Source organism: Apis florea, unplaced genomic scaffold (genome assembly GCF_048593485.1).
Source record: "Apis florea isolate Af1SG1 unplaced genomic scaffold, ASM4859348v1 contig_3184_pilon, whole genome shotgun sequence".
Classification (NCBI taxonomy): domain Eukaryota; kingdom Metazoa; phylum Arthropoda; class Insecta; order Hymenoptera; family Apidae; genus Apis; species Apis florea.
Genome location: NW_028256717.1, coordinates 759,731 through 774,254, shown reverse-complemented (window position 1 = coordinate 774,254; position 14,524 = coordinate 759,731). Strand labels below are relative to the sequence as shown.

The 14,524-nt window shown below is 35.1% G+C and overlaps 1 protein-coding gene and 2 long non-coding RNA genes across 4 annotated transcripts in view; 1 reads left to right on the top strand and 2 right to left on the bottom strand.

Moving 5' to 3' along the window:
* Positions 1-1,168: 1,168 nt before the first annotated feature.
* LOC116415260 (uncharacterized) lies at positions 1,169-2,861 on the bottom strand. Its single transcript, XR_004225848.2, has 4 exons — positions 2,624-2,861; positions 2,439-2,546; positions 2,305-2,375; positions 1,169-2,236 (listed from the first exon to the last, which is right to left on the bottom strand). It is a non-coding gene; the product is annotated as an uncharacterized LOC116415260 (long non-coding RNA).
* An 842-nt stretch (positions 2,862-3,703) lies between these two features.
* sns (sticks and stones) overlaps positions 3,704-14,524 on the top strand; it is a 352,986-nt gene continuing 342,165 nt past the window's right edge. For both annotated transcript variants that reach the window (XM_086910434.1, XM_012493365.3), the window contains exon 1: positions 3,704-4,352. In XM_086910434.1, the coding sequence (XP_086766560.1) occupies positions 4,271-4,352 (82 nt within the window). In that variant the 5' untranslated portion in view covers positions 3,704-4,270. The remainder of the gene's footprint in view (positions 4,353-14,524) is intronic.
* Positions 12,018-14,524, bottom strand: part of LOC147657318 (uncharacterized) — a 188,037-nt gene continuing 185,530 nt past the window's right edge. Inside the window, exon 2 of the long non-coding RNA XR_015292651.1 lies at positions 12,018-12,436. This is a non-coding gene — a long non-coding RNA (uncharacterized LOC147657318). The remainder of the gene's footprint in view (positions 12,437-14,524) is intronic.

The window sequence follows — 14,524 nt, the reverse complement described above, 5'->3', positions numbered from 1 at the left end:
ATTACGAAAGTCACAGAAGCAATTTTGTGATTAGTATAGGTATCTACAAGACTGAAAAAAATGAATGTCGACGAAACAAATTTTCTTCTTTGCGATTTGCTATCATGTGTTTTTTCTCTCCTTTTTCAATTTACTCTTTTTTTCTCCTCTTCGCGCGTATATGTACACATTTATATCTACATGTATTCGTACATAAGTGGAGTTGGTGAATGTACATGAATTCGTGTACATTAAAACGTGTATTGTTCATGATACAAGTTCCTCGAAGACTACAGGGACATTCGTGGTAAATATAGCGGAAATTTCATTAACATTTTCTCTTTTTCTCTCTCTCTCTTTCTCCTCTCTTTGTAATATCTTCGTCGAATGTTACGTAGCTTATTGAAAGAGAGAAAGAAGCAGAAAGAATGAAAAGAAAAAAAGAAAAGAAAAAAAAAAAAGAAATAGAGGGAAACAAAATCTCTTTCCTTTTGACATGTGTATGTATTAAAGTCATTGTTTCCGCAGGGACGTCAGAAATTTTAGGATGAATTGTTTATTTTTGTCTTAAGCGAAACAAAGAGAAAAATATAAAAGAAACGAAAAAATGCGTAGAATGCCAAAGCAAATTATAGGATGCCGCACACTACGATTTATAATGACAAATATGTTTTAATATAATTTTAGCGTATTTATTTGTTTTCGTTTTTGTGTTAATTATCTATTTTACGTATAGGGTGAATTTTCTATCAATTTTTTATTCCTTTCGCGAAAGAAAGGAATATTTTCAATAGCTTCCGTTTAAAACACGCAGTCTTACACGATGGTAAGAAAATTTAGAACTGAGTGACGACTGATAAAAGACTCACCCTTTATACGTTGGGTGTTCATTAAGATACGGTATGTTTAGAAAATGAGAGATCTCTGGTCTATTTTGCAAATTTGTAATGAGAACTACTATATTGATTCAATAGTTTTCGAATTTAAGAATTGAACGGATTTCAAAAAGTGACCTGTTACTTCCGGTGGCCTTTAAAAGTAATATAAGTAATATAATGTAATGCAGTAAAAAAAAAAAAACAAAGTTTTTTTATAAATTCAAAATTTTTTTCGCTATGAAGATGTTAAATTTGTATCGAAACGGAAGTTAAACGCATAGGACATTTTTTGTAGTAATTTGAAATAAAAATTTACTTATGACAAACAATTTTTTATTTCACATTATTATTCGTTCACATATTTTTTATTCATGAGTATGAATCTCACAAATTATTAAAATTATATTTAAAAAATTTTTATTCTGTTTTATTTGTGAATAAATTTTCCAATCCCAATCTCAAAAAATAAACATTTCTTTTTTTTCATTTTCATTTGAAGAAAACAATTTTTTTGGCTAAGAATTCTCATTTTTTTGAATATTTTAGAACTTATAAAACTTTTGTATATTGTTTAAATCAAATATATAATTTACACGTATTATTCTATTACTCTTCTGTCTAAATAACGATATATCAGTCGCAAAAGATAATTATTATATGGATTTTGTGTTGTTCAAATTATAATGCACGATTGTGTTATAAAATATAGAGAATATGCGAACTGGCATATTGTTTTTTATTCTCGAAATGAAAATTTGTTCTTTTATACACGAAAATTCAAAGATCCGTGTTCAAATTTCTATTTTGAGAAAATGAATAATTTTGATTATTGAAAATTACCTTATAGGTAACTTTTTATTAATCTAAGTTATAAAAAAATCGTAAATAAAGATAATATATAAAATACTTTATTTTATTGCCAATTTTCATTGATTTATTTATTTGTACCAATATGATATAATAGACAGAACTGTTGATATTTAAAACTTATTTTTTCTTGAAAATAAACTATTGTATCATGATGTTGAATTTCATTTCATAGTTCTTTATAAATAAAAAAGATAATTAAAAAAAAAAACGAATTAATTTCATATTTTTAGATAAAAGTTAATTTAAATTTATTTGAAATAATGATATTTAATTTATAACTATAATTTGGAGTTTGAAATGCAAATTGGCAATAAAATGTATCAAATGATAAAGCGTTGAATATTTTTGAAATCATAAATTACGAACAATAGCATTGTAATATTACTATAATCTCAAGCAACATCTTGTTATTTCTTTCATTTCTGGAAACAATGTACTTCATATTCGTATTATTATTACCATGTACCAAGAGATTTGAAAACTTTTGTTTCCTTTTTTATAAATAGTTACTAGAAACGAATAATATGTTGTTAGTAAAAAGGATAAATTTTTCTCATTTAAATATTTATTTTCTCACCTTCTTCGCTTAAATTATTAATTAAAAAACGAATAATAACATTATTATACATTGAATCACGCATAATTTTTCTGAAATATTTTTAAATGTAAAAGTATATTTATCATATTTTGAATACATGTACATATGCATACCAGATATTAAATTATTAAGGTTTCATGTTATATATTAGGTTATGAATTTATATTAGATGAATCAAATAGACAAACCGGAAATATTTGGTATTCTACCAAATTTTTTACCTGAAATATACGAAAAATTTAAGAAATAATAATTTTGTTTGAAATAAACATGAATAAAAATTTTATCATTAAAATACTTTATAAATGGTAACAATTTTTTCATCATTTTCAGTGTGAATTACTTAGTTACATTGTGTGCATATGTTTCAGTTAAAAAGCAATGCTTCTCAACGTATACACGGATAATTCGAAAAGATTGCAGCAGCGAGACGAATTCAAGATCCAAAAAAATCGGTTCACTTTATGCCCGTAGGATCCATGGTATCTTGACGACGTTTTCCGTCGATTTTCCGCATCTGCGTTGTTCCCATCCTCATCGTGTCAAGTGCTTTGCGTGCGCACTATACTCATAGGCCGTAGGGGTTGGGAGGTGCAGTGGATGCTGGTCGCTCGTACGCTCGTGCCTAGTCGGTTCCGTTCGGCAATCTCCGTGGATCTCTGCGGGGGCAGAGGCCTCCTTCCCTTTCGAGCAATTCTACAGTGTTCACACTCCCGCGTAGGTGTGCGGTGGTACGTACGAGTTTTATTTCTTCGTCGCGTGATTCAGTGATGAGTACGTGTTCGTATCAGTCTCTTTCAGATTATAAGTGATACGCGAATTATTACGCGATATTTTGACGAATATTGAGTGACGCACGTGAAAAACGGAGCAGCGAAGTAATGTTGGAAAATTGACAGTGAATACGAGACTGAAGAAAAAATCGCGAGTGTGCATGGAAACCGGCAAAAATAAAAGGATGATTACTGTCATCGATGTTCGTGTTCAGAAACGAAGACCAAGAAACAAAATTGATTTCCGTGTGGATATTCAATGAAACGTTTCATAATTTCGGAGCTGTCCACGGTGAACGAATTCAAATACAGTGATTCCGCGTCCTTTGACAATTCACCTGTTACGAGCGAACTCGCGGTGTAGTGTTAAACTATTTTTCGATTGATCGATTTCTCGAACGTGTCGATCGTGAATTCGTGCTATTTGTGTAATATCTCGTTGACGAATATGATAACATCTTGATATTGTATATATCGAAAGAAAAAAAATGCATTGAGAAAGCAATATTTTTAAAATTTGGAACCGGTAAAGTGCGTGTAATCGATGGTTGCTACGGAAACATCGTCTCTTGACACATGATACTATTCGATCTTTTCGAGAAATTGTTCTCGATTTGATTTTTACTTTCGATTATTTGTCAGCCAATCAGATGCGTTTTACCATTGTATCGAACTTTTAGTCGCGGGATTGATTCTCGAACGTAATGACGCATTAAGAATTTCGTTCGTTCGTTTCGAATTTAATTCGGAAAAGTGAAAATTTTTCGTGAAAAGTGTTGCGTAGAAAAGATCAACGATTGAATATAAGTGAAATATTCGCAGATGACGATTCCTCGTAACAAAATACGTTTTATATTCGTGATATTACGTCGTTTAGTGGTAAACAGCTGCTCAAGTGAAATCTCTGTGAAACATTTCAAAAAATTATGTGCCCAATGGAAGTAAATACTTCGTCAATATAACGAGGAATCGAGCATGCGATAGATTTCCATTTTCTAGTGTCGATTTTACAATAAATGACGGTACATTGTGCGCGTGAACTGTGAAGTGACTTATTTTGAGAACGAGAAAGTACGTTCGGTCGGGTGTGCGAGTGGACCCTTCTGTGTTTACATACGTTTTGTCGTGTTCGGTGTGTTTATCTATGTTCCTGTAGCGGATCCATTTTAACCATGGAGGAGTACGGAATGAAATTGTTATCAATGAAGCTGATCCTAATTTTCTTCTTCGTTTCTACTCCAGTCATCGTAAAAGGTTAGTGTCTAAATTTTATATTCGATAATTTCGAACGATTCTATATTCTGATATATATCATCAATACGAATATATCGAATATAGAGCGAAATTCGAAGATAGAATTTTAGAAAATTAAAGAATTGCAGTATAATATTTATAATATAAATATAATAAAAATATTTATAATCTATATAAATTAGAAATATCGAGAATTTTATAGACGTTAAATTGTAATACTTTTTAATTTCGTGATCGTTAGTGACCTCTATGGTATTGTTAACAAATCAACTATATTAATTAACTTAACCTCATTTACCCTGAAGCAAGTTTCGATAAATTTAACAATTTTACGCATTATTTCGAGGAAATTCGTATTTATTATAAAAATGTACATTATCTAAACATTATTTTCCATACATAACATAAATGAGGCAAAATAAGAAACAAGTAGACTTCTCTAGAATCGATGGAAAGTACTTTGTAACATGCGACGGAGTAAAATATTGCGATAAGCGGGAAATATGAAATAAATTTATCAGAAAATAGATCGTCTCAAACAAATCTCGAATAAATTATTTCAAATTATATAATATTTTTTTCACAACACTTTTATCTCGTCTAGTAAACTAAAATTTTTGCATTATTATATAGTTTCGTCATGAAATTACAGAGAGACAAAAAAAAAAAAAATAAAGCAATGAAACATCCATCGTTTATTAGATTATTAAGTTATCTTTTCGGGAGAATTATTTCGTTGAGAAATAATTTCGAGGAGCAATTAGAAATTGTATCGATTTATAAGTGTGCATAGGCCAGATACGAGACTTAACCGATTGAAGTTGAAACGCGATAAAGAAAATACAGGGCGGAAATTGGATTTGGCAAAATTGCGCCAAAAGGCAGCCATCCAATCATTCAGCTGACCAATCACTCGATAAATGGAACCGCGACCCCGTGTCCTCGAATGTAGAGCGAATTTTTTTTTTTTTTCTCTCTTAGATTCTTGTCAGTGTTCTCGTTTTCATCGTTTTATTGTTTGCATACTTTATAGCTGCAAATAGTTGCAATAAACAGTTTTTTTTTTAACCGTATCTCCCTTTGAGATTTGATCGCTCGTGTATATGGATGACGATTTGTTTGATGGTACATTTAGGCAGTAGATAGGATATCTGAAATATATTTCGTATATATAATTTAGAAAATGCTGTTGCACGCTGATGATTGCTCTTCCTCTATCTATATAATGATTGTCGTATCCCTGTAATTAATATTATATATCAAAGACAAAGTTTAGATTTTAAATGAATGGAAAATTTTCATTCCAATCTTAGAAAGTGATTATTTAACGCTCTTTCGTTAAATTATCGAGGCAAAGTCAGTAGAATTTTTCATTCTCAGACTTCCATTCCAATTTCACAAAATGTCTTTACCATTATTCATTGGATGCAGAACTAAATTTAGATTCTTCGATTGATCCTGGTGTCGTGTATACTTCACTACTTTGCCTACAACCGATGAATTCGAGCAGGGGATAAGGCAGATTTAGTAACCTTTAGAAAATTCGATTTATATATAATCTTATCTAGGGAAATTTATCAGTGTTTCGGACGTTGATATGTATATATATATATATTCTACACTTGTGTCACTCGTGATTTGGAATAAAATCGGTGTTCAAAAAACAATCCTATTCGCCGTTCCAATATTTCAAACTTGAAATAGGACTATTTCCACGTAATTCTGGAGCCGCGTGATAGCGGTTAATTAACCGGAAGACGCGTCGTGCGTTTAATCAGGGTATCGATTTGCTAAATGATCACCGTGAATCCGCATTAAACCGTTCAGTTTGTCATTCGATGCTTTTCCTAAATGACGTTAAACATTGGAAAATGGTTCTCGGTTGACCAATAACTTTTCTCAGGTTAACAACATTTTATCACGTAAAATGTAACGTGCGATTTTAAAGTTTACATTTTATTTTACAAATATATAACAACGAATCTAAAATAGAAAGAATTTAAAATATGAATTAATTCGATAACTGATTTTCAATTCATTTTATTTCGGTTAATAATCAAAGTTTTCGAGAAGAGAATCCTTTCTCGAGAGTTTTATCCTCAAAAACAGGCCGAGCAGAAAAGTCCTCGATCCAAAATCGCGTTAACAAATGATAAAAGAGAATCGAGAAAAACTAACTAATCCTAGCGTTGCAAATTCGTATCACGAATTCCCCCCTCTCGTTTTTTTTTAACCAAGTTTCACGCTCGTAATGTGTTTAACGAAATCTCGCGATTTTTCCCTCCCCCCTGTTCAACCCTCTCTCCGGAGACAGGATGAACTCGGCGCATCTTCGGCCGGAACGGAATTACAATTCCGGCGCGAACTTTTCCCGACCGATGAGGAACGTGCCAACGTTGGAGGAGACGATGTAATTCAGAGATGAGATTTTCGACCCGGTTCGCCTTCCATCTCCTCTCTATTTTCTCACCCTCCCCCCTTTTTTTAAATCCGGACGATTTTCATATTTCCCTCGACCTCTCTCGAGGTTCGAATTACCGTATTCCGATTTGAATTTCGTTACCATATGATTTTTTTTTTTTTTTTTTACACCGTTTTGTAATTACCTAATTTCGCGTACGGTCACGGCGAGGGTTGCGTGAAATTAGGAAGGGATCGAGGGAAAAAAGGACAAAGAGAGAGAGAGGGGAAAGGTCCTAGGCGGATTTTTCTCTTTGGAGGAGAATTTTGAAAGGATGCAGAAGGGAATATCCGGAAATATTAAAACTCACGGTGCAAAACGTTCCGCGGGAAGGGGATGTAAGCGTTGCTCGAGATTTAAAATTGAAATAGGTTTGCTCGATGTGTATTAAATCGTTTCAAATAGAGCATCGATTTTTTGAATATAGAAAAGCGCGGCAAAAGTGGATAAATTGCAGGCTGAATATCCCTCGAACGTGATAAATCCGCGGTTAATACAAGGATCCTTTTAAGCTTGGGATATGGTTAATTAAAAAGAGAGAAAAAAGAGAGAGGGAGGAAATCTTTCCTCCCCTTTCAATTTCCTCGTTTCGTTAAAGAACTCGTCGAGTAAACGATTGCCTAACACGATCTGGGTTTCGTAATTCAGGAAGTAGGGGATGTTTCGCGCAACGAACGGGTTGGTGGAAGAGAAAAATTTCGTTTGACAAAGTTGATGTAGCAATATTGTGTAACGTGTCATGGAAATTTTTGAAATTCCAAGATATGATAATACATATAATAATATCATAATAATAGTAAACAATGTATAATTACGTTACATAAATTGCAGCAATAAATTAATTATGATACAATATAACAATAACTGTGATGAATCATAAGAATTAATTAATGGTGATTCAAGGGGTTAAATGGTTTCGTTATGTTGTGCACGTTTTTATCTCCTGTAGAGAGTTCACAACACTTGCGTCTGAAAATATTTTGAAAACTTCAAATTGACCGAATATCATTCTATAAATTTACGAAGACAATTTGAATCATCAAATTTTTTTCTTTCTTCCATCATCGCATACGCTATACAATGGAAACTTTAATTCCAATGAAATTTTCGTCTATCTTCCACGAGTTTAAGCTTAACCCAGTTTCACGTAACGCTTTGCGAAAATCGACCGATATTAATTCGAACGAGTTTCGTTTAATAATTCCTCGAACAAGCCGACCGAGTCACACGAAGTAACGAGAGTCTAAAGATCGTACATTCCTTGTCCTCGATTATCCGCCAGACGAGATATTCCAAATCAAAATCAAAAAGAAGCCGGCCACTCCTTTCACCACGTTCGAAAGAACGAGTAATATCAATCCTCGCCCGGTTTGCCGGAGAAAAATATTAAAATTACTCGCGTTTTACACGTAACACAAACCCTTCTCGGTTATCTAGTTGGAATAGAAAGAATATTAATTGCGAAGCGGTTCTCATTTATATATATATCATTGCCGCCACGAGAGAGTTAGCGGTTGTTATTTCACGGCTCTTTATGGAGAGAAGAACGTACTTACTTACTTACTTACTTATTTACTTGATTCCACGAGTGGAAGGAGGTCGATTTTCTCCACGTGAATCGGATGTTTGCGAAAAGGGGAAGGAGAAAGAATAGAAGGTAGAGAAATAGTAGGAGAATAAATGAAATATCGTGATTTTCTTGCTGTTCGATGCTTTTAGTTTCGTTCTATATATATATATATATCTCTTTTGTCGATCGTTCGTTCCATCCACATGGTTTGTTGCTTTTCCTCCTTCGATCCTCTCTTCTCTTAAAATATGGCGCCGCCATCGAGTTTCGATTTCGTTGTAAATCGTGTATCCTCCCTCTTATCTTTTGTCGATTTAGCCGATGTTTCTGTCGGTGAAAAATAATCGTCATCGATACCGAGACGAGTGGAGAAAGAATGGGCGGGATGGTTCGCTTGTTTATTCCAAGTCCGTCTCGCCGAGGGATGAAAGTTTTATTCGCTGGGGAGAATTTAAAATTAATTTCTCACCTCGATCGTTCGAAAGAAGTTTGATAATTGATCGCGATGATTCGCCTCTTCGGAGCAAAAGCATTTTAAAATTCGCGGTTATTCGAGGAACGAGCGAACATCCACTTTTCATTCGATCGAGTGGATATTTTAAAAATTGTATTTCCATTTTTCAGTTCAAAAATGAAAAGATTCTTACTGGTTTTGCAATCATTGCAAAATTAAACGCATCGTTTATATTAAAAGTACTTAATATTCTTTTAATTTGCGAAAAATTACACAATTCTTTCTTTTTTTGCTACTACTTCGATGAATACGAATACATTGAAATTGAATCGTGGAAAGGTAGGACGAGATTTACTCTCAAATAAGTAATTTTAAAATTGATGATGATTTTCCCCGTTTTATTTCTTCAATTCTCCTCGATTCTCGTCTATTACTTCGTCGAATACGAATACAACGATCTAAAATTCGGTGTTGCGACGGTTTACCCCGGTGATTTATCGATGGCAGCGAGCTCTGTGAAAAATTTGTTGCTCGAGTCGCGTCGAATTTCGCGCCGTGTGTCCTTGTTTCCGGCGCAAACCCGTCCAAAACTTCGTGCCATCGTTCGCCTCTTTGGCGAATTGAAATTTCGACGGGTCAGATAGAATCTTGCTGATAAATTGAAAAATTGAGAACAAGGTCGTTTCGTCCCCCTTCCCCGACTTTTTTTATTGTCGTTTCTTGCGTGAAACCAATTTCGTCTCTTTTAGCGACGAAGCTGGAGAAATTGGCTCGTTTTGAAACTTGTTTGGTTTTGTTCGGAACGAAATTGAAAATTGGAAACTTGAATACGGATTATTATAAAAATTGAAATCAATATATCGCGCAATTAATTCTTTATCAATTCTGCAGAGTTGGACGCGCACGATACACGTAAATTCAGATTGTTGTTGAACTTTTCGAATGGAAGGAGAGATTGCAAATTTGAACGAAGATCGTTAAGAATATCTTTATGGTCTTATAGATGTGATTTTTTTTGTTAATTCACGGGTATTGGATCGTAAAAATAATGCACGATGATCGGGGAAAAAACGCGTTAAAGAAATTAATAACGATTACGAAGGAAGAGTGGGAAAATCGCTGAGGTAAAAGCTTGATAGGACGTACGTTCGATGATCGTATTCAGGAAGATAAATTACGATCGAGGCACGATCTCGTGAAATGCTCGATCGTGAAAAATTTAAGACATCCAACAACTCAATTGTCCGTAAAATTTTTGAGAGAAATCTTCGAATGTTGCGACGAACGATTTCTACGAAGAAATTTCTGTTCGTGATTTATAAGTTCTTTAATCCGCTTCCCTTTCGAATCTCTCTTCATTCCCTCATTACAATTTTCACTCGTTCATGCGAAACTTTGCAAAGAGAATTCACTGATCAAATTTCTTTTTTTTTTTTTTCTTTTTTTTTTTAGAAAATATTATAATATTAATCAAGAGATATTTGTTGTGGAAATATTATGTTTCGAAGGAAGCAATTACGCTCGGATGTTGTTAAAAGATCGATAACGTTTTCGTGGGAACGGGAATTTACATGGAATTGTTTGAAATCGCGTAGAATTCTGTTTGCGGATAATTCGAGCACGGTAAAACTGAAGACGTGTACTCATCGCTCGAACGAGTTACTACAGTTGTTCCGGTTTAACCGGCTTGCTACTACATATGGATACAGCTATAGTTGTGATAACCTCATCCAATAGTTATGGAAATTCGTATTAATTCCGCGGTGATGGGAACACGCCAGCCAAAACCTTGTTTCATCGGTCTGCAAGAACGAACCTTGATCCACGGCCGGGATATCGCGATTTTTTATTTTTGGCTCCGCATCCGGTTGATATCCGTCTAGTTTCGTAATTATCGAATGTTTTTCCCTTTCACCTCTCCAAATAAGTTTTTAGTCTCTCTCTCTCTCTCTCTCTCTCTCTCTCTCTCTCTCTCTCTCTCTCTTTTGTTTAATTATTCTAAATTATTCGTGATCCAAATCATGTCATCTTAGCTTCTGTTTAAAAAGAAAAGTAACAGCGAAGAAATATAACTCGAAGATATTTTTCTCCAAAGGTGTTAAATTCTCGTTTCCTAGCCGCAAGAGTGTGACAATTGCAGACAGAGAATTGCGGTATATCGATAAATTTAATTTCGTTTTAATTAGTTATATATTTGATATTGAAAACATATGGTTACGAAAGATAGGAAGGAAAGAATCGTATTACTCTTTGGTAACTTTTTTATAGGTAATAAATTCGAAAGGAAAGATAATTTTGTTAGTGAAATATTGGGCCGAATCAGGAGATTGCTGTCTAGTTAAATAAAAAAGGGGGTTGTATGCGAATTTAATATCGTTGCTTGGCGGGTGGATATTTATTTCGAAAAATGCAAGGAGGATACTCTATAAAATATTAGAGGGAATCTGAAAGGAAATAAAACTGCAACGAGACTGGAGGCGCAAACTTCAACGAAGGATACAATGAAATTTTAATATTTCTCTCAAATTTTCGTCGGTATCAATTTATGAGGCGCGTCCTGATTTCAAACGAAACACCCCCTCCCTCGCCCCCTCCCCCCTCTCCTCTCCCTCAACATCGTTCCTTTTTATCTCTTCCCGATGAATTATTTTCTGTGCAGTTGATAATAACTTTTCCCTATGATTATAAAATTCTGACTTTTGAATCACAATTAAAAGTAATAAATAAATTCACATTCTATAATTTGTACATAAGTGATGTTTTTATCGATCTTTACGAATCTTCCATCTCGAGTCGTGGATTATTCTCCACGATCTGAAACAAAAGTTTTATAAAATTGATAATCGAAAATTTATTGTTAGTAGAAATTTTTTCTTTCTCTGTATTAATAGTTCGATATTTTAAAGCTCGTCGTCGTGGGGAAATTGTTCGAACTGTACGGACAAAAAGTAAACCGATCAATTTTCTGGATGAGATGGATATTAAACAATCGTCGGGTCTCTTGTTACACATCATCAATTTTCGTCGTAAAACGATACGCGTATTGTATTTATTTGACAAATTGTGCCACGTTTCCGATCATTCTGGTCAATCATCGGTACATTAGTTCCTCCAAAACTAACATCAATCTCTATTTCCCATCAACCCTTCAACCCGTCCTCTTCTTTTTTCGATGCACTCTTTGTACATTCACATTTTTTATTACGCACGATTTTCGTGCCGAGCCCAAGTTTACAATGTCGCAAAAAATCAAATAATTAACAGGGGCAAAGTTTAACACATTCCAGATGGAGGTTGGTTATAGCACATCGCTTCCTCTTCCTTTTATTACAATAATCCAAATATTATGAAATCAAGAAATAGAAATATATTATTTTTTTCCCTCGTCCAATCGTTCGCGCAAGATTAATTCAACGCGTTATGCATTATTATTATTATTATTATTATTATTATTATCTGGACAGTGAACATCTCTATTCCCCCTTTGATGTCCCGTGAAACGTGAAGCTAACACGTATCTCGCGAAATCGGATACACATGGTTACCATATAAAACACAGGGTGTTAATATATTCATAACGTATCTTTCGAGTCTGCAAGCTGAAACAAAAAAATGGAAAGAAATATCAGTCGAGATGCATATATTAAATTACCAATCAATTGAAGCATTTCTCCCCCTCCCTTCATTTGAATTATCCTTATAAATCAAATATTTCGTGTTTCTCCTTATCCCTTTGCAACGTCGATCGATCGATACCCGAACACGGTCCACGAATACATTAACACCGCGTACGTAGATCGGATACAGCGAGCAAACGAACGAGAAGTCGCTGCGAAAGAACATAAACCATGGTCGCGTGACAGAGGGTGGAAAGGGACACGGAGTCGCGAGATAATGCAACTGGCTCGGATTACATAGACGTTTCACCCCGTTCAACGTACGCCCGAATCGTTCCTCCTTCTCTCGCGAGTGCCTCCTCTCTTTCCCCTCTGCAAGAGCAGGGTGTGTGCGTGCGTGTAAAGCTCGAATCGTTGGCGCGACGCTTTGGCTTCGCATCTTCCCTCCTCTCGTCTTTCCCTTCCTTTTTCGCCACAGGAGAATTCCTCTGTCGCGTGTGCCTCACCCTCCTCCTCTCTCTCTCTCTCTCTCTTCTTCTTCCTTTTGCAACACACATCTGGATATTTTACCCTTGTCGTGTACCGTGAGGCTCGCTTTTGCCGTTCAGATTACGCGGAACGCCGGCTAAATGGAATGGCAGAGAGGTATACGCGCGCCAAATGTCTCTGTCTGGGGAGGGAAGAGGTTGAAAGGGGTGGAGGGAGTGGACAGATTGCGGGCGGACGCGAGGAAAGGCGGATGGATCGTTTTTTAAATTACGATCGCCACCAGATCGCCACTTTTTCGAGAATTCTTACCGATGCGGTGAAATTAATTGCGAAATTGTACTTCTGTTTCACCTTTGCCAACGAAATCTTTGCCTTCAAATTAAAGAACAAACGATAAGAAATGAAAACTCGAATTTTTACGCATCGAAGAGGGAACTATCGCTTGAACGATCCAAGAATGCATAAAATTATTGTAGAGAGAGAGAGAGAGAGACAAAGAAAGTTTTACGAATTTTTCACAGTAGTATACGTAACGCATATGTCGAGGCTGACCTTTGTGGGAAATTTCTACTTTAGAAACCTTTCATTGGAATTCTATTTTCCTCGCTTCGAAAAGTTGACCGCGTATAGATTGACCAATACGTTTCGGAACCGTGTTTGTTGCCTCCAGTGCGAAAATTGCGAGAGTTGGTGAATTTTCGGCTTTTTCCAGTCAAATTTTTGGATCCTTGAACCGTGGAGTTCAACAGTTGTTGTTGCGTGTTATCGATGGCACAAGAGCTACCTCGATAGAGCGGCTTTTAACGAAGAAATATGCGCTTAGAGAGAGAGAGAGAGAGAGAGAGAGTGAAAATTTGGATGGGTTCTGCTCGAAAGCTTTTTTTTTTTTTTTTCCTACTCGTTTTTTCTGTTTCGACTATTCGGCATCGAAAAATTCGGGCATTTTGTCAATTTCGGGAATTTTTTTGGAATCTCTTTAGTTTTTGATCTTTTTATTTATAATAATTTGAATAACAGAAAGAAAGGCGAGGTCAAAGAATCATCTTCTTCGTCGCGTGGAAGAAAAATTTAATGAAAATTAATGAGCGATATGCAATGATGTTGAAGAAGAAACATTGCGTGTTAATTTCATCGGGAAATTTTCCGTGTTTGCGCATATTTTTCTTTCCCCTCCCCGCAAATTTTTATGCCACGTTAAAAAGGGGGGGGGGAAGGGGAGAATCCGAATTCGAATTTTATGTGCCGCGAGCACAATTGCAGCAAAACAATGGGCTGATTTCGCGGTTTATTTTACGGTCAAATCACGCATCGTTCCATTGTAATAAAAATAACGCGATACGAAATTGTTCAATTCTACCTGTTTCGAACCTTCGTTCGTTAACATGCAACGTGGAACATTTAATGAATGAATACCCATAATTGCGTTTAATCCTGGGAAATTATCGTGAATCTCGTACGCGTGATTTGCATTTTAAAGGGGAGGAGTTTGAAAATTTCTTTGGGAGGAGGGGGAGGAGGATGGCGCGAAAAGGGGATCAAGACGGAGGATCGAAGGAAAGGAAAAAAAAATAATTATCGATT